This window comes from Dipodomys spectabilis, unplaced genomic scaffold (genome assembly GCF_019054845.1).
Source record: "Dipodomys spectabilis isolate Male_0828 unplaced genomic scaffold, ASM1905484v1 ptg000277l, whole genome shotgun sequence".
NCBI classification, from domain to species: Eukaryota; Metazoa; Chordata; class Mammalia; order Rodentia; family Heteromyidae; genus Dipodomys; species Dipodomys spectabilis.
Genome location: NW_024870954.1, coordinates 542,489 through 562,399, shown reverse-complemented (window position 1 = coordinate 562,399; position 19,911 = coordinate 542,489). Strand labels below are relative to the sequence as shown.

The 19,911-nt window shown below is 42.2% G+C and overlaps 1 protein-coding gene across 2 annotated transcripts in view; it reads right to left on the bottom strand.

Moving 5' to 3' along the window:
- Positions 1 to 19,911, bottom strand: part of Esyt2 (extended synaptotagmin 2) — a 96,372-nt gene that overhangs the window by 37,151 nt on the left and 39,310 nt on the right. For both annotated transcript variants that reach the window (XM_042701016.1, XM_042701015.1), the window contains exons 7-10: positions 10,708 to 10,763; positions 4,899 to 5,019; positions 2,334 to 2,510; positions 1,147 to 1,229 (exon numbers count right to left, since the gene is read on the bottom strand). In XM_042701016.1, coding sequence (XP_042556950.1) covers positions 1,147 to 1,229; positions 2,334 to 2,510; positions 4,899 to 5,019; positions 10,708 to 10,763 — 437 coding nt within the window. The remainder of the gene's footprint in view (positions 1 to 1,146; positions 1,230 to 2,333; positions 2,511 to 4,898; positions 5,020 to 10,707; positions 10,764 to 19,911) is intronic.

The window sequence follows — 19,911 nt, the reverse complement described above, 5'->3', positions numbered from 1 at the left end:
ACTGAAACAAAATAAATTGACATTTATTATCACAATGTATAGGCCAAACTAAAAAAAGCTACTTTTACAAACCAGGACAAAGCACCCCTGTAGGCACCTGCACATAGGCATCTCTGAGTGTAGCCTCTGGACCTCTCATGTGTTTAAACCTGACTCAAGGGGTCCTTGGGCTAGCTGTTACTGCAACACACAACAAGGCCCTTTTAGAAATAATAATACTTAGTGGGCTGGGAAGGTGGCTCAGTGGTAGAGTGCTTGCCTTGCATGCTTGAGGCCCTGGGTTCGATTCCTCAGCACCACATAAGCAAAAAGAAAAAAGCCGGAAGTGGCGCTGTGGCTCAAGTGGTAGAGCGCTAGCTTGAGCTGAAGAGCTGAGGGAACTGCCCAGGCCCAGAGTTCAGGCCCACGACTGGACCCCCCCCCCCCCAAAAAAAGAAGAAGAAATAATAATACTTGAAGAACAGAAGATGGGACACTACTGGCTCTTGCCTATAATCCTAGCTACACAAGAGGGCTGATATCTGAGGATCGTGATCTGAAGCTAGCCCAGACAGAAAAGTCTGTGAGACTCCTATCTCCAATAAACTACTTGGGAAAAGCTGGGAGTGGCACTGTGGCTCCAGTGGTAGAGCACTAGCCTTGAGCAAAAAGAAGCTCAGAGAGAGTGCCAAAGTCCTGAGTTCAAGACCCAGGACAGGAAAAGAAAAGAAAAGAAAAGAAAAAGAAAAAAGAAAGAAAAGAGGGTTGGGAAGGTAGCTCAGTGGTAGAGTGCTTGCCTCACATGCATGAGGTCCTGGGTTCAATTCCTCAGCACCACATAAGCAGAAAAAGCTGGAAGTAGGAGCTGTGGCTCAAGTGGCAGAGCGCTAGCCTTGAGCTAAAGAGCTGAGGAACAGCGCCCAGGCCCAGAGTTCAGGCCCCATGACTGACAAAAAAGAAAAGAAGAGAAGGGGGAGGAGGGGGAGGGGAGGGGAGGGGAGAGGAGAGGAAGATGGGGACGAAGAGGAGGATGGAGACGAGAGGAGGAAGGAAAGAAGAAGAAAGAGAGAAACAGAAGGTGAAACATTACATTTAAAAACGACTTTAAAATGTATTGAAAGCTCCTATCTATGACAGTGATAGAGGAGTTCCCACACTTCCCGTCACCTTCCTAAGAAGTCATCTTTGTCCGGGTCTTCATCAAAGAGTTCAATCTCCAATTCTTGTCCAGGGTGTTCATAGACTAAAGCCTGAAAAATGAATGGTTAGGAGTTACTGCCGCCTCCCTAAAGCCGTCATCTACTGCTATGATGATTATAATAAATATGACTATGTACTTTAGCAGTAAGCTGTTTTTATTGTCAGACCACACATCTTCCTGATGTCTGAAGCATTCTAAAATACTTGCCTACATAGCAACATCTCACTGTGCTTGTTTCTGGTTATGTGCATTACATCTTGTTGGGTCAAATACAACATCACCCACACCCTGTACAAGGCCCAGGACAGAGAAAAGATGCAGGATACAGCACCCCTGAAGTAATTCCATTCAGAATAACCACAGAATAACCACTGCCCAGTTAGCACTCAGAGAAAAAGAAAATGAGGAAGTCACAGGTTGACAAAGGGCAGGGAGTCAGGAAGCAGGAGTAGCATAAATCCATTATTGTTTTGAAGAATCCTGTCCTTTAAAAACCTGTACCTTTTGATCCAGCAATTCACGTTGAGGAGCTTCACATGTGGAAAACATTCACATTATACGTGTGCTGATAATATTGCACTGACAAGTACGAGTAAATGATGGTATTCACAACCATTCAAAAGAATGGTTGTTAATTAAAATCATGTACAGTTCAGCTCAGTGTAGCTGCCCACACGTGTTAATTCTAATACTTGGAAGACTGAAGCAGAAAAATTGTAAATTCAAGGCAGTAAGACATTTAACTCAAGGGGGTCTCTGTTCATTGGCGTGTAAATACCATGCATGCCTGCATGCGTTAAGTGAAAGGTTCATACAACAGAAGAATCTCACCTTTGTGTTTATATGTGTTAATAACCACGTGTAACATTTTATGATTAGAAAAATACATAAGAATATTTTGCCAATTATTTATTGTATATATGTATATATAAAACACTATATAATTAAGCTTTAAAAATGTTCCTCATAACATTCTTGTTTGTTATGAGGAAGAGAAAATACTTTTTTAAAGATGGGAAATTAAAGCAAAGAAAATTTAAGCAATGGTTTACATTAGCCACACTGCTATGTGAAGTTTGGAATGAAAAGGGCCATGCACCAACTCAGTGTCAAGTGCACCACACCAAGGAACCCAGCAGGACAAATCCCTTACCTCATATACCTCGTTCCATTTGGGACTCAGGTTCTCCTTGATGACCTTGCTCTGGAAGATCTGGTTTCCCACTCGGAGGATCCCATAGGGGTCTGACTTTCCTTTGACGAGACCCTTAAGGTAAGTATCTTTCCCCTGAAGATCCTGAGCTTCAATAAAATGTATCCTTAAAACACCCTGAAAAGAAGAACAAAGCATTTGTGGTTCATTTACAGAGATTGGTTGACAGCTATGTATCTGACCCAGTTGGAAGAACTGGGGTGTCAGGAACACTGACTACAGAGGTCCTAGCATGGCAGTGAACGTAACCCCAAAGGAAACTGAAGACACAGAGCCATGCTGCTCACCAAATGATTCTACACTCTAGTTCTAAGTAATAACTGACATGAAGGTGCATCAGACCTGTCACTAAGTACTTCATAGGTAGTAACCACACCACTCAATTTTTTGAAAAGTCCTATGAAATACTGTCATTAAACCAAGAGTAAACTGAAATTCTGAAATATGTATTACATGTAGACTTTAAATAGTCTATTCTCTAAAACAGCTGACAAAAAAAGTCCACTCATATTTTTCTTTCTTTTTTTGTTGATGATGGGGCTTAAACTCTGGGCCTGGGCACTGTCCCTCAGCTCTTCAGCTCAAGGCTAGCACTTTACCACTTGTGCCACAGCGCCACTTCCAGTTTTCTGGTGGTTTACTGGAGATAAGTGTCTCACGGACTTTTCTGCCCTGGCGGGCTTTGAACCTCAATCCTCAGATCTCTGCCTCCTGAGTAGCTAGGATTACAGGTGTGGGCCACTGGTGCCCAGCTTCATATTTCTTTCAAAGCAAACAAAGGTGGTAAAGTTTGGATGGTAAAGTAGGATGTCTTGTCCCATTTTCTCCCTACTCTTAAAAGGTTACAGAGTGACATTCCTGTCTCAATCAGCACAAGATAAGCTTCTCTGTGAATGAGCACCCTTAAAAAACATTGAAAATTTCTCCTTTATATTTTCATATGACTAAAGGTTAAATGATCTGGCAACATCTTTGTATAATATTGACCTTTAAGCCTTGGGATGGAGGGCAGCTGGAACCTGGAAGGTTCAATGCTCACTGCACTCAGAGAAAAAAGGTCCATACAGTAAAGAAATATGTCAAGAAAGATTCCTGCATCTAACATTAAAGAAAAAGACATTCTAATATGTAGTGTCACATTAAATCTACTGTGTGTTCATGCATGTTTGATGATTTATGTACTATTGTTGAGATCTAATTTAGCCAGGAAAAGTAAAAAGCATCAGGGAAACATCTCTACTTCAGGAAACAAAAACTGAAACAAAGGAGGTGTAGCTCAAATGGTAGATTACTATCTCCAAGCAAAAAAGCTAAGTGAGGGCTTGAGACCCTGAGTTCATCAGTCTCTCTCTCTCTAACTCAAACAAACACACACACACACTTGAAACAGCACCAGCTTACTCCTTATGTGAGTATAAAACAACCTAGTGTGCACCAGTAGTATTCCTTACTGCAAATAATGCATACATATAATAATACATGCATATATATGTATATATATATATATATATATATATAAATAATGCAGACTCATATCTGGTGTCTGACACTCTGGATTGTGAAAATCACTTACTCCACTAACCCTCATGACCAGAACTTCCTGTCTACCAAGCCTCACCACTTTGTGAGACTTCAGTTTGCTCAACTGAAGGTGACTGTATGTCTGTGATCCAGCTGTGTGCCAAGTGCAGTTATCATTTTACAGATGTAAAAGTTGATGCTAAGCTGGGGAAGGGTAGCTCACACCTGTCATCCTAACTACTTATGAGGCTGAGATCTGAGGATTGCGATTCAAAGCCAGCCTAGCAGGAATGCTTGTGAGACTCTTATCTTTGATTAACTACCAAAAAAGTCAGAAATAAAGCTGTGGCTCAAGTGGTAGAGTGCTAGCCTTGAGCATAAAAGCTCACAGGCAGCACTCTGGCCCAGATATCAAGCCCAGATCTGGCACCAAAAAGCAAACAAACAAAAAAACAACTTTGACGCTAGTCATGCTCTGCCACATGTCCACCAAGTTCCAGCTCTGCTGTTCCACTCTGCACAGACAGCTGCTATCCAAGGGCCTCTGCTGCCACCCTGCACACTGACACCAGCAGTAATCACATTCCAATGTCCGAGAGACACCTACACACGCCATCCTATCACAACCTTCCTCGTCTCTCATGTTGCTACGAGCAATTACAATCCCAGAAAGGACAAACAAAGCACATACCCTCTGAAATGACTGAGGCTGTCAAGATGCTCCTAGCTGTCATTATGACTTACAGTAGTGTTTGCAGAACCTCTAAGGAGCTCAACTGAGGCTCATGAGCCCCTTGAGATCTCTGAGTCACAGGCACACCTGTTCAGCAGAGGGTGGAGAGCAGGACAGTCACCACTGCATCAGGACAAAGGTGGCAATGCAGACCTTCAGACAGACCTGGGGAATTACACCACCCCAGATAACCCATGTCTGCACAAGTCCTTAAGGTATTTTTAGTGTTATAGACGCTATAGCATGCTTACCTTTGGTATAGGAAACCGCAACTGAGCTATCTGCACTTCACTGACAAGAGGAACAGTGATTCTATTGGGAAGCACCAGGTAGTTCGATATTATATCCAGAATGATAGTGTCGGATAAACCACTGTTAGTTTGAAGGTAAAGAACAAACAATCAGACATATCACCTTTAACAAACAATAAGCAAGCCACAATATGATGCAGTATCTATTGACAGGTAAGACACTTCAGCTGGGAAACTGCTATGATAACTACAAGGTAGAATTTATCTTCAGAATAGGTAAAATTCCCACTATGTTGCAATTTCCTAAAAAATCTTTTATACATTTCTGTGTAACTTCATTATAGACTAGATGTTGAGTAAGATACGTTTCATTAATTTTTCAACTTGAAATACTTCATACACAAAAGAGTAACAGCAAACATTGACTGGCCTATGCTTTTTACACATATTACATTTACTACTACTGTATACTAGCTTCTGATGAAGCAAAAGAATTGTTTATTCACACTCTTTTATACTGAGTATTTTAATATTTAAGTCTATTATATTGCACTATAGAGCAAACTCTAGCCTATTATATAGTGCAAAAGATTTATAAGTTTACATTATTGTTATTATAGAGGTGATGTATGGAAGGATTACATTTACATGAGTCAGGCAATGGGTGCATTTCCTTTTGTGCAGTGTCTTCTGCCCCTCACTCCCCCGGCCTCTGCCTCCCGTCTCCACCCGAGTTGTATAGGTCATTTTCACCCATGTCCAGTGAGCTGCACTCCTGCACTTTCTCACCCTTTTCCCTCGAGTTCTGTATCTTCCCTTCAACCCTCCTAAAGATGTATTTTTGAATATACCATACTTAAGATAAAAGAAAACAGAATATCACAAACTAAAATCTAAAAAAAAAAAAAAAGCGGAGGGGAGAAAAAAGAGAAGTCTCTTGTTTCCATATCCTGGAGTTCCTTTCAGTGTGTGTATTACTTTATGTAACTATGAAGAGGCACACAGGCAGGCACTGCACCTTTGTTTCTCTCCTAAGAGTACCCTCTTTTGGTTTCACTGTGTGTCTAGAGTTCTGTATAATTTATCATATCCCAGTGCATTTTGCAAAAGAATATAATTGAATGTATCTTTTGCCTACTCTTTCTTATTAGCATATATTAGTTACAGAGATTTCACCATGACATTCACATATTTACAATATATTCCTATCAATCTTATCCCCTCTATTGGTCTCTTCCTCCTTTTTCCCATCCTAGACCAATTTTAGCAGGTCTCACTGTTCTATTTTTGTTGGTGGTGGTGATGGTGGTGGTTGTGGGGCTTGAACTCTAGGCACTGTCCCTGAGCTCTTCAGCTCTACCACTTAAGAGGTACAGCTCTACTTCTGGTTTTTGTTAGTTTTTTTGAGTGGTTTATTGGAGATAAGAGTCTTACAGGGACTTTCCTACCCTGACTGGCTTTGAACCGTGATCCTTAGTTCTCAGCCTTCTGAGTAGCTAGGATTCGAGGTGCGAGGCGCTGGCACCTGGCTTGCCTACCCTTTAAGTGTCTGGCCATACTTGTGAAAGCATATAAATGTAAAGATATTGCTATGGAACGTATTTTCCAGAACTGCAAAGTTTTGAAGGATCATAGTTCTTGCCAGATCAAATCATTAGCACAGATATGTAATTATACAGTTAAATACATCTAGTGAGACAATAATTATCAGCATCACCATTCAGCAAGTATTACCTGAGCAAGACAGGGATCCAGGTGTTATGACAAGATACAGAATTTACTTTACAGGCTTTTCAGTTTAACAGGAAAAAAGATTTTAAAAACCCTAAGTGCTAAATGCACATGGAACTGCTCTACTATGAGCAGATGGCCCTGGCTACTGATACTCTAGGGAGATGCTGAGGGCTTGTGCAAGCTCTGCACAGCCCCACACCAGATGTATTCTTATCTTGGGCATTTCTCTCCGAAACAGTGGTTTTGTTTATATGGAGAAATGTGCTAAACTGAAGCACCCTTTGCAGCACCCACCTTGTGCATGCTGGCTTAGAAACACAGTTCAAATGTGGCAAATGCCCACTCCCAAATCTCAGAGCATTCTGAACCATCCGCTGTGGGCGCTGCTCCTATCCCAGCAGCACCCACACAGCAGTGATCTCTTAAAGCCACGATTCCCAAATCCCTCCTTAGCCCCACTCCTGTGCATGCCCCAGCCTCCGTCCTCTTCCACCTTTCCCAGGCTGCCTGAAGTTCTTCACTGAGACACAACTGGGACATTCAGGAGAACAGCCAAGCATCATGCTAAACGAAATCAAGCCAGACCCACAAAAGCAATACTCATCTTTTTCTTTCATTTGAAGAATTTAGAAGAAAAAACTTTCAAATAAAAACAAAAACAGCCAGGCACAGGTGGCTGAAATCTGAGGACCAAAGTTAGAAGCCAGCCCAGGCAGAAAAGTCAGTGAGATTCTTATCTCCGTTTAACCACCAAAATCCAGTAGCTCAAGTGGCAGAGTGCCAGCCTTGAACATAAAAGCTTAGGGAGGTCCTGAGTTCAAGTCCTAGTACCAACAAATACACACAGATACATACACACATGCATACCCGCATAAATACACACACATACACACAAACATATATACCCATACACGCCTACATACACATAAGTACACACACGCATACAAGTACATACATACACACATCCATAAATATTCACATATACACACATACATAAAAATAAAGACAACAAATATCACTAAAGAGGGATTTCTGGAGGGGTAGATGAGGGAGGAGAAGGGTTAGAGGAAAGAAAGAATGACAGCGTGAATGATTACACCGTATACATTTATGGAAGTATCACAGTGAAACATCTTACTTTATATAATATTTATTATTTTCAAAGGAGTTTTAATTCAACATGTCAGTTTGTAAGTACAATTAATCTTGAACAATATATGTCAATAAAAACTAATAAGCAAAACAGTAACAAAGCCAGGCAGTGGAGCCACTAGCTACTTAAAGAAGCTGAAATCTGAAGATTGAGAGTAAAAGACAAGCTGTGCAGACAAATCTTCAATACTTTTATCTCCCACCATCCAGCAAGAAAGTCAGAATTGGATGTGAGACTCACGTGCCAGAGGGCCAGCCATGACTGAGAAAGCCAAGCATCAGCATAAAAACACGACCACCACAAAAGACAAGTGACTCAGGCACTAGCCCTATTTTATTTCAGGCTCCTTTTTGTAGTCAATTAATACAGCCTATGGACAGGAGCGAGGCTTCATTGTAACTAACCTCAACTATTATTTACCTCTTTTGGGTACAACGTAAGACTTGTTATAGCTCTAATCTGGGGAGAGGCAGTGATGGTGGTAATGCAAGTGGGATCTGAACTCCAGCTTTGCACGTGTGAGAGCCGTGCCTCCAGTCAAGCTTTTTCTTAGGTATTTTGAAGATGGAATCTAGTGGACTTTTCTGCTTAGACAGGCCTTAAAACAGTCTTCCTGACTTTGGCTTCCTGAGTAGCTAAGATTACAGATGTGAGTCACTAGTGGCCAGCTTACACCTCTAACTTGACACAAAGTCTGCAAGAGCTAGTGGCCCCAATTTTATATTTTATTATGTAAGCTTATGATATATTATATATTATATAAAATTTATATGACTGAATGTAAACTATATAGTATATTAAATATATATCTCATTTTTAAATTTTATACTGTAGATTGCCTGTTTTTTTCTTTTCTAACTCAGGGTCTTTCAGTCTCACTGTGTTGTTCAGGGCTGGCACTACCACTTGAGCCTCATATCCACTTCCAGCTTTTTGCTGGTTATTTGGAGATAAGTCTCTTAGATTTGTCTGCCTGGATGGTTCTAAACCATAAGCCTCAGATCTCAGCCTCCTGAGTTGTTAGGATTATAGATGTGGGCTGGGAAGGTGGCTCAGTGGTAGAGTGCCTGCCTAGCATGCATGAAGCCCTGGGTTCCATTCCTCAGCACCACATACACAGAAAAAGCCGGTAGTAGCGCTGTGGCTCATGTGGTAGAGTGCTAGCCTTGAGGAAAAAAAGCAGCTCAGGCACAGTGCTGAGGCCCTGAGTTCAAGCCCCAGGACTGATAGGAATAAAAGAGGGTTTTAGATGTAAGCCACAGCTCCCAGCTATTCTCATGATGTATATTAATCTTTCTATATATGTGATATACAAGTGCATGTAAATTTTTAATTATGTAATTCTATAGAGATGAGTGTACAGGAATACGTATACTACACAGATAAATATAAATAGTCGAAGCTACTACTATGTAAAACGAGACTATCTACAGATACATTATTAAAGAGAAGCTAGATATGTATGCATATGCATGTGTGTGCTTAGTGCTTATCGACTGTGTCTGTGTGTAGATCCCTTGTAAAGAAGCTGGCTTGGGACTAACTAGCTTGCCAGAGGAGGGGCACATCATTTACATGGTCTGATGTCAAGCCTTTGGATAGCTAATATGGTGTTATTTTACAGAGCAGAAGCTCCATAGCATGTGTTATTTCGGTTTCCCGCCAATCAGAGACAAAGTACACACAGTGAAACATTCATCATGTAGGTATCTGTTGCTTGTTTGTTTTTTTAACCTGGCAAACAATACCCAGTCCCCTTACTTCCTGTGAAGACTCTTTCTTTGGGGGATACCTCCATTCAGTGGTTTATTTTCAAACAACTAACCTGTTCTCTTTCCTCCTCTAAAGGTATACATGAGATCCAAACCTCATCTTCAGGAATCTGTCCTAGGTAGGCTGAGGAAAATTTGGCAGGTGCATGCTGGCCCACAGCATCAGTCTGTAGTAACCTTTCCTGTGCCAGATGCCCTCATTGTACAAGTCTTTGAGGCCAGCAGCAGGCTGAGCTCCGTAAGAACAGTTGTGGGACTGCTGTTCAGTTACAACCAAATTGAGAACAGTGGCTGGTTCAAAGTAGATACACAATCTGCCTTAAAAAATAGTCTTGATTGGAACGGCTACTGATGTAACTCAGAGGTAGAGTACTTGCTCCCTCTTTCTCTTCTCTCTCACTCATGCTCTCTCCATTTTTAAGACCAGTTGAGTCAGATGATAAATATTTTAACGATGTTCCTTCTATAGCTCTATGAAAGACGGTAAGTTTCCTAGTCCAGCAACCCATAGCACCTACAACTGACTTTTGAACAGGACTGCCTCAAATTTCTGAAAGACTTGCACCCTTAACAAGTAATGTGTTTTAAACTTCGAATAAAATAGCAAAAGGAGCAAAACCAAGTTTAGAAGGGTGTAACCCAAACTTCTGGCTTTCGAAGTTCCACCCACCATTTCAGACGAATACTGGGACTCAGCAACAGCCCAATCCCACTCCCTCCCAGGGGCGAAACCTCCATGCCTCACGCATTTTCAGATATTAAATCATTACAGAGGAAGGAAGGGACTCCCAGTATACCATACAGAAACTTCACCCTGAGGTCCTGCTCACTGAGACAGAGGTAAAGGCGAGAAAAGGCAGGGAAGGGACAGCTACTCTCTAAAGTGCCACCACTGGAGACATGCCCTAGAAAAAAAGGTACACGAGGAGTGGCTCTATGATTCTCCTGGAGTCATCCTACTTTAATCAGGATTGCTTTAGATAGGCACGGCTGAGTGAACAAAACTCAACTACACTCTGGTCACTTCTGATGAAAGCCTACTGAGAGGCACCAATTCTACATGCCAGACAATAGTGTTAGCCATTTTTATGGTATGTCTGTGACAAAAGACATTATCAATGAGCCAACGGTGGGTTCTGAACAAACTCACTTTAATCCAGGGATGTCCAGAAGATTAGTCAGTCCTGTCCAGTTAATCTCTAAAAGCTGTTTTAAAAAAAGAACAATGATATTAGGGGTCCATACAGTTTCCAGTTTCATATCAAATGCATACAGGTTTCTTTTTCTTTTTTTGCCAGTCCTGGAGCTTGAACTCTGAGCCTGGGTGCTGTCCCTCAGCTCTTCGGCTCAAGGCGAGTACTCTACCACTTGAGCCACAGCACCACTTCCGGTTTTCTGGTGGTTTACTGGACATGAGTCTCACAGACTTTCCTGCCCGGGCTGGCTTCGAACCTAGTTCCTCAAATCTCAGCCTCCAGAGTAGCTAAGATTATAGGCATGAGCCACGAGCGCCCGGCTAATTACTCTGATCTTAAGAACACCAGGAGCCAGGTGCTGGTGGCTAAGGCCTGTAATCCTAGCTATTCAGGAGGCTCAGATATAAGGATCACGGTTCAAAGCAAGCCCGGGCAGGAAAGTCTGTGAGACTCTTATCTCCAATAAACCACTAGAAAACCAGAAGTGGTGCAGTGGCTCAAGTGGTAGAGCACTTGCCTTGAGCCGAAGAGATGAGGGACAGCACCCAAGCCCAGAGTTCAATACTCACCACCTACAAAAAAAAAAAAAAAAAAACACCAGGATACCTAAGTATCACATGAATAAACTAAAAACCAAATGACCAATTCTAAGTTGTCAAAGAAAACACATGTATTAAGCGCATGAAGGAGAACAACCAAGGAATCTTTTCTGGGTTCTGATTCCTAAAACTGTGCATACTACATATCATTATACACATGCACACACAACAATGAAAGCCATTCCCATTACCCGTTTTCAACACCCTGCTTATCTGATCAAAACTGTAGCCCAGAATAGAAGAATTGTCTCTTTAATTACACTGATCCATCATCAGCTTTTTCTCCGGATGCATTGCTATTTGTTAGTAGCACTCGGATTAGAAAACTGCATAAATGTGTCATACAAAAATGATCACAAGCTGGGAACTGGTGCCTCACACTGGTAATCCTAGCTAATCACGAGGCTGAGATCTAAGGATTGTGGTTCAAAGCCAGCCCAGCCCATGCACGAAAGTCCAAGAGACTCATCTCCAATTAACCATGAGAAAACAGGAAGTAGCCCTGTGACTCAAAGTGGTAGGGCACTAGCCTTGAACAAAAAGGCTCAAGGACAGTACCCAGGCCCTAAATTCAAGCCCTACAACAGACAAAAATAAATGAATAAATAAATCACAGCTGTCATGGTGCTGTGTAACGATAGTCCCAGCTTCTGGAAGACTGACACAGGAAAACAGCTGAGTCAGGCATTCAGAGCAACCTCAGCCGAGTATGACACTGAATTAAACAAGCTGGCATTCTGTCTCCTAAGACACATAAAACTGAATTGAATTTTAAATTCACTGTAAAATGTATCCTAGATGGCCTCTACTTCGTTTTGCTTAAAAAAAAAAAAGTATGCTTTGTTTGGCACGTGAGACACACCTATAATCCCAACTCCCAAAGGCTAGAGCAAGAAGAATGTGAGGGTTGAGATTAGCCTGGACTACACTATGAGACCTTGTTTCAACCCTTGCTCCAACCAACACTTTGCTGATTTTCATCAGCTAGGTGTAGCCTGCTGTTGCGTGAAGACTTTATTTATTTTTTTGGTCGGTGGTGGGGCTTGAACTTGGCTTGAGCACTAACCCTCAGCTCTTCAGCCACTTGAGCCACAGCACCACTTCCAGCTTTTTCTGTTTATGTGGTGCTGAGGAATCAAACCCAGGGCATCGTGCTTGCCTTGCAAGCACTCTACCACTGAGCCACCTCCCCAGCCCCTGCATGAAAATTTTAAAAGCCTGATAACAGAACTGAATTAAATCTGCTGTTGTATTTTAAATGATAAAAACTGCAAAGATTAGCTGCAAAGCATCCACAAAAGGTAGCAATAACACTGTCTTATGAACAACAAGAAAAAAGCTTAAGACTAGAAATCTGAAAGATATCTTTCCATCATCAAAATCAAAGATAAAAGGCATTGACAATACAGGAAAGTTTCCATTTTCAGCAAAAAAAGAAAAAAAGCATGATAGCATTATGCAAGAACAAAAAGGCGGGGCTGGGAAGGTGGCTCAGTGGTAGAGCGCTTGCCTTGCATGCATGAGGCCCTGGGTTCAATTCCTCAGCACCACATAAGCAAAAAGAAAAAAGCCAGAAGTGGCACTGTGGCTCAAGTGGTAGAGCACTAGCTAGCCTTGAGATGAAGAGCTGAGGGACAGCGCCCAGGCCCAGAGTTTAGGCCCCACGACCGGACCCAAAAAAAAAAAAAAAAAAGTTGGTAGTCAAGTTTAGAATTAGATACAGAACCAAAATAACTATATCTGAATTTTACAAATAAGAAAACTCAGACCTGAAGGAAATGATTTCACCTGGAACTTTTGGACTTCACAGCTAGTTAACAAGCCAAAATGAAATCCTCTTTCCTGCTCAGTCCACATTGGGGGTAGCCTCGTTTTCAAGGGTCATCTTTGCCCTAAGCCAAGCCCTGCCTCTGATGTACCTTCTCCCCTAATGTCTCTCTACATGGAACAGCTCTAACCCCAACTTGCTTTTTGAACTTGTCTCTCAGTCTGGTTTACAGACAATATACACTGCTGCTGTTTCCACATGAACCTCATGAAAATGGTTGAAACACTCCTGCATGCTGCTAAGGTTCAGAGAAGCAAACTGTTAAGAAGGCAGACATGAGACTGTGGGAGAGGTCAGAGCCAGCTGGGCTCCGAAGAGAGACTTGAGTGCAAAAAGGAGACCCAGGCAAAGGGTCCCCGAGTTCCAGACAATGAGACCAGGAGAGGCTGCTAAGCACAGAAGTCTAGAGCGTGTGAAGATGAGCAAGCCAGTGGGAGAGAAAGACAAACAAGTAGGAGTATGGAGAGCAAGCGTATTTGAGAACGAGCATGTGAGGGTAAATGTGTGAGGTACCATGTATGAGAAAGAGATGAAATGTGACAGAACTAGATGGGAATATGAGTGTGTGTAAAGGTAAGTGTGAGAGGAAACAAGTGTGTGAAAGAGTGAGTGTGAGAAAGATTTTTTTTAGAATCTCAGTTTGAAAAGTTTACACACACACACACACACACACACACACACACACACACACACACACACACACACACACACACACACACACACACACACACACACACACCAGGGAGAAACTGCCAGGAGGAATAGATCAGTGCAGCACTTTGGAAAAACAACTAAAATTAGCTATACTTTCCCCCCACCCCCCTCCTTTGCTGGGACAGCGCAGACCAGGGCTTCGGGATGAGTCAAATCTCTATTTTAGGAAACTGAGGAGTGAACGAAACATGAATTTCCAAGCACTGGACATCATCTCCAGCTCTGGTAGAAGTAGAATGTGAATGTGGTCCAAGTTAATGTTTTACCTGGAACAATAAATGTCATGAAAATCAGGTGCCTTTTCTGCTGTTCCCAGATGCACTAGTAAGTGGAAGAAAACAGATGGGTGAAAGCGACTGACCACTGAGCACTTACACTGCAGGGCAGAGTCCCAGCAAGTTACCCGGGAAGTCTGCTAAATGCAAACTGGGAGCCTTACACTCTCGTTCCTGCATGGGGAGCAATGATGTTGCACTGTTCTCCATTTCTCCCTACTTGAATCTTATTTTACTAAAATACAACCTTTCTAAATTTACAGAAATAAAGCAAACCCAGTAAGTTTTTCCCTAGTGGTTCTGATTTAGATGTGGGCTGGCAGTACAATTCCAAAAATGTTTTTCTTATGTGTTCAGGTCCCAGGACAGCCAGCACTCACTGAGGGTGGAGGAAACAGAGGAGCACTACTCTTGATGGTGTACAAGGTCTGCGGTCTCCACTCACCAGCCTGAGACACTTCCTTGCAAACAGCTCCAGAAGAGGAAAGGCGGGAGTGGGACTTTCAGAGGAGGGGAGATGACCATGCCAAAGGCACAGTATGGGTGCACACCTCCACTGTGCTTGTGGCATATTGTCAGGAAGGGGAGTGCACTTTCTGCAAGGGCAGCTGCTCCTCCCTCCTTCTAGCTTAGGGAGGGAGGACACTGAGGGAAGGAAGCAAAGGGAGGACCCACTGTAGCTAGAGGAGAGGCCCGTTGGGGTGTGGCTGGCTAAGGTCCTTGGCCAGTCTATCCACCACAGCCATGGAACATGGGAGGAGAGACAGAGAGAGAGCAACATCTTGGGACCCCGGATGAACCAGGACCACCAAGGGATGACTGTCCGAAATGGGAAAGACATCAAATAACAGGTCCAAGAAACTCAGAAAACTTAGCAAGTTAAATAACCCCACAGTTCTGAAGTTATTTCAAATGTGGTCTGAGTCTGCAAAGCTCTAGATACAGGCTTCTGATCTATGGAGGGCTGCAGGCACACTCCTTGACCTGTAGACTACAGAATCTAAGCTATTCTTGAAAGAGAAAAAAAAATCACACAAACAAACAACAACAACAACAACAACAACGAAGAACTGGAGCAAAATTTCAGGCAGTTGTGTGCTCCTGGCTCCAAATTGTTTCTGAGACTCAAATTGAGTCTCCTGGGGAAGTTTCACGGGACAATGACAACACAGTTTTTTATAGTTAAAAACTTTCCTTGGTCACTTGCTTTGCTTACCACTTGAATCTCCTAGGCATGGTAGCTCACAACTATAGTAGCAACTAACTACTCAGGAGGCAGAAATCGGAGGATTATGTTTAGCCTGGGCAAAAAGTTATTGAAACCTCCATTTCAAAGAATTAAGCTGGGCATGGTGACATATTCCTATGTTCATAACTATACAAGAGGAATAGACAGGAAGATCATGGTTCGAGTCTAGTCACAGTAGGAAAAAATAAAAATTTAAGACAAAAATAACTAAAGCAAAAATACTGGAGGCATGGTTCAAGTGGTAGAGCCTACGAAGTACAATGCACTGAATTAAAAAGCTAGTATAAGGTGTGGGGGAAGGCACCAATGACAACAAAAAAACATGTGAATTTCTGAAATTCTAAGCTCCCAGGGTTTAAGTTCTTCTCACAGTGACTACTATTTTTTGACAAACGAAATTTGTGGTTCAGCAAACTCCAGAAGCCGTCCCTCTTTGCTTGACTGGAAAAATCCCTAAAGATGAGTCCAGCGGGAGCAGCCCTGGTATATCTGCACAAGAAGTTTTTTCCGTGGGGTTATAATTTGAATCCAGGATCTTGCTCTTGCTAGGCAGACACTGAACTGCTGAACCACACTTCCAGCCCTGGAAGGAGCTCTGGGAAAAACCTCTGATATTTACAAAGCGTAACCTGCACACACTTAAAAGACAGTACCCTGGATATGCCAAGGGCATATCCAACAGCTACCAGTTAAGAGTGAAGTTCCGCCAGGTGCCAGTGGCTCACGCCTGTAATCCTAGCTACTCAGGAGGCTGAGATCTGAGGATCATGGTTCAAAGCCAGCCCGGGCAGGAAAGTCCAGGAGACTCTTATTTCCAATAAACCACTAGGAAACCGGAAGTGGCGCTGTAGCTCAAGTGGTAGAGCGCTCACTTTGAGCTGACGAGCACAGGGACAGCGCCCAGGCCCAGAGGTCAAGCCTCATGACCGACCAAAAAAAAAAAAAGTGAAGTTCCTTCTGGCTCTTACCAGAATTTGCTTCCCTGCCTCCCCTTTCCCTTTCTCCTTCCCACCTCCCCTTCCCTCAAGGCATTGCTGGGAATGGAAACTCAGACTTTGGTACATGGTAAGCAAAAGCTCTACTATGTAGTTACACCCCATTTACCTGTATGTTTCTATACATTTGTATGTGTTCAGAAGGTACATACTTTCTGTGAGGTCCACCCTGGGAAGGTGGATCAGACTCCTCCCTCCTATTGGTTAAGTCTCCCCCCAGTACCTCCGTCACCTAGGTAACTGGCACACTGGGAGGCAATCCCCCCCCCACACACACACACTCATGTCCACATGGGTGTGGACACACCTTCTCCTGCCCCTGGCCTTGATAAGCCTTGGATTAACTTGACTTTTTTTTTTTTTTTTTTTTTAATCCTTTCTGCCTAGGCTTCCAACTTGACCAGACACAGCCTGAATCTCGAAAATAAACTTTCCTTGCCTGAATACCACCTGCTGCTCTCTCTTTTTTCGGCAGCCAATTTAATTTACCTAACACTTTCTGTATATACTTTCTCTGTATATTTAGCTGTACTTTCCTCCTTACCCTACTGTGTTCACCCTAGTGACAGGACCTTGCTAGAACACTAAACCTATATGTAGCAAAGTATTTATAAAAACCTTGTTTAAAAAATTCACTATGGGGCTGGGAAGGTGGCTCAGTGGTAGAGTGCTTGCCTTGCATCAAAACAAACCTAAACAAATCAGCAAGCATCAAAATGTATAAAGGTTTTAGACAGGCCTCTGTATACTTCTGAATCACCTCGACAGTAAAAAAATAATGAAATAAAAAACCCTGCCAGTTATATTTCTCACCAGTGTCAGGAAAGTTTAGTTGGCAACTAACAGTAAATCTATTCTCATATTTTCCAGTTAAAAGTAACTGAAAAATTCCTTCTGAAGTGCTTGCAGTAGCTTTACTCACCATATAAGGAAATGAGTAATTCTGAACTTTTCGGCCTCATCTTTTTCTTCTAGGTACTAAGAATATACTTGAAATGAATGCTATACTGCTGTTAATTAGTAAATTATCTGTGGAAGATCCAAACTAAAGTTCTGTTACTTTCCAGGCCATAAACAACAACAAAACAAACACACTCAACCCTTTGTTTAAATTATTTAGAATAATGGGCTGGGAATGTGGCTTAGTGGTAGTGTTTACTTAGTATGCACAAAGTCCTGGGTTCAACTCCTCAGTACCACATAAATAGAAAAAGCCAGTGGTATTGTGGCTCAAGTGATAGAGTGCTAGCCCTGAGCAAAATTTGAAGCTCAGGGACAGTACCCAGACCCGAAGTTCAAGCCCCAGGACTGGCCAAAAAAAAAAAAAAAAAATTCCTAGCCTGTAGGACACCAGTGGCTCAGGCCTGTAACCCTATCTACTCACAAGGGTGAGACCTGAAGAATATCTGCCTGCGTTTTAAAGTCTGTGAAACTCCATCTCCAATTAACCAATAATGACTGACTAGAGACATTGCTCAAGCGGTAGAGCACCACCCATGACCAGGAAAACTGAACAAGTGAAACCCTGAGTTCAAGCCCCAGTACCATCACAAAAAAATTTTTTTTAAAAAGTCCCTAGTCAATGATGGTAAACTAAAAAAATATTTAGCGAATTTGTTAAAAGATTAGTTTTTTAATAGTCATAAATGAAGTCAGTTTCTTACAATATTGTCTTTTAAATCTTTTATTGCTCAAAAAATTTTAACAAAGTAAAATCTGGCAGAGATCCCTTTCCATCTTTGTGGGAAAAAGTGAGACTAAAGTTTGAATTCAGGCCCTCATGCTTACTAGGTTAGTGCACTACCACTGGATACACACATCTAGCACTTCGAATTGCCTTTGGTTTTACCATGCCCAAAGTACTTAAAATGCATTCAAAATAAGACTATTATTTAAGCAATAAGCCATCAAGAGTAAAAACCCTACCCTAACAGACAGTGAGAACACAGATCCTCTCATGTTTTTTTTGTTTTTGTTTTTTTGTTTTTTGGGTCCGGTTGTGGGGCCTGAACTCTGGGCCTGGGCGCTGTCCCTCAGCTCTTCAGCTCAAGGCTAGCGCTCTACCACTGGAGCCACAGCGTCACTTCTGGATTTTTCTGCTTATGTGGTGCTGAGGAATTGAACCCAGGGCCTCATGCATGCAAGGCAAGCGCTCTTACCACTGAGCCACCTTCCCAGCCCCTCCTCTCATGTTTTCACACAGAAAAAGTACTTCTCACACCACAGTTGGTTGGGCTTAGATAAACGCACATTTTAACAACCAAATGCACAAATTATACAAATATACTCATGTTAAGTTATACATGATGTCAAAGGCCTTCCCCAGGGACTTGTCTAGGGTTACCTATATACCACCAGATGCAACACTCACTAAACTCTGTAGGACAAAATGATGGCATTTGCAGGGAAATCCATGGAGCTAGAAGAAATCATGTTGAGCGAGGTAAGCCAAGAGCAGAGACAAATGGCACATGGTCTCCCTGATAAGTATGTTAAATCCAAAATGTAAGGTAATACGACAAAATTAACAAGACTTAATTAAGAAACAAAAGACTTCCACTTATCTGGTTGAATCACTACTAAATAACCCCATGCTGCTGATCACATGTATGGTATATATGTGCACACCGGAGGGAAACCAAGAGGACGACACAGAACTAGAGGGAATCAGGGAAAAACATACAACAGCGGGACCCATCAGCTGCACTGGACATTGATCAAAATGAACTAAGCAACTCAATGGCAGCGATGGGAGGGAGGGAACGAGTGGGAAAGAGGGAACAGCTGGTGCTATGCAAAACAAAAGAAATGTACATATCACCCAATGTGGAAGAGATAACCGTATGGCAAAGCTCACAGAATTCATAAAGATGATAAACCATGAAAGACAATTTGCCCCATGAAAGTGAGGATGTGTTTGTGACTTTAACTAAGCATCACTATCTCACAATACTGTGAAATTTGGGAAATTCTGTAACCACTTAATCACAATAAAAAAATTTTTGGAAAGAAAGAAAGAAAGAAAGAAAGAAAGAAAGAAAGAAAGAAAGAAAGAAAGAAAGAAAGAAAGAAAGAAAGAAAGAAAGAAAGAAAGAAAGAAAGAAAGAAAGAAAGAAAGAAAGAAAGAAAGAAAGAAAAAGAGAGAGAAAAGATGGCATTCTCAGGAGGAGCAGGTCGAGAGGAGGAGATAACTGGGCCTGACATTTTCCTCAGTGCCTTCAGAACTTCACAAGAGCAGTGGTGGAGACCAGAGATGCTCTTGACATCATCGTGACCTTTTCTGTAAGGACAAGACAACACCAGAGGGTCAGTTTTCCCTAGTCCCTCCACTAAAGCTAATGCCAGTTGGAGGCTATAAGAACCCAGGTTAGAAGGAATGACTCTGACAGGAATAACGAACTGCTTTGTTACCTTGTTTTAGTGCTAATAATGAGTAGTAAGTACTAACTACTGATAACAACAAAAAAATGTAGGGGCTGGGAAGGTGGCTCAGTGGTA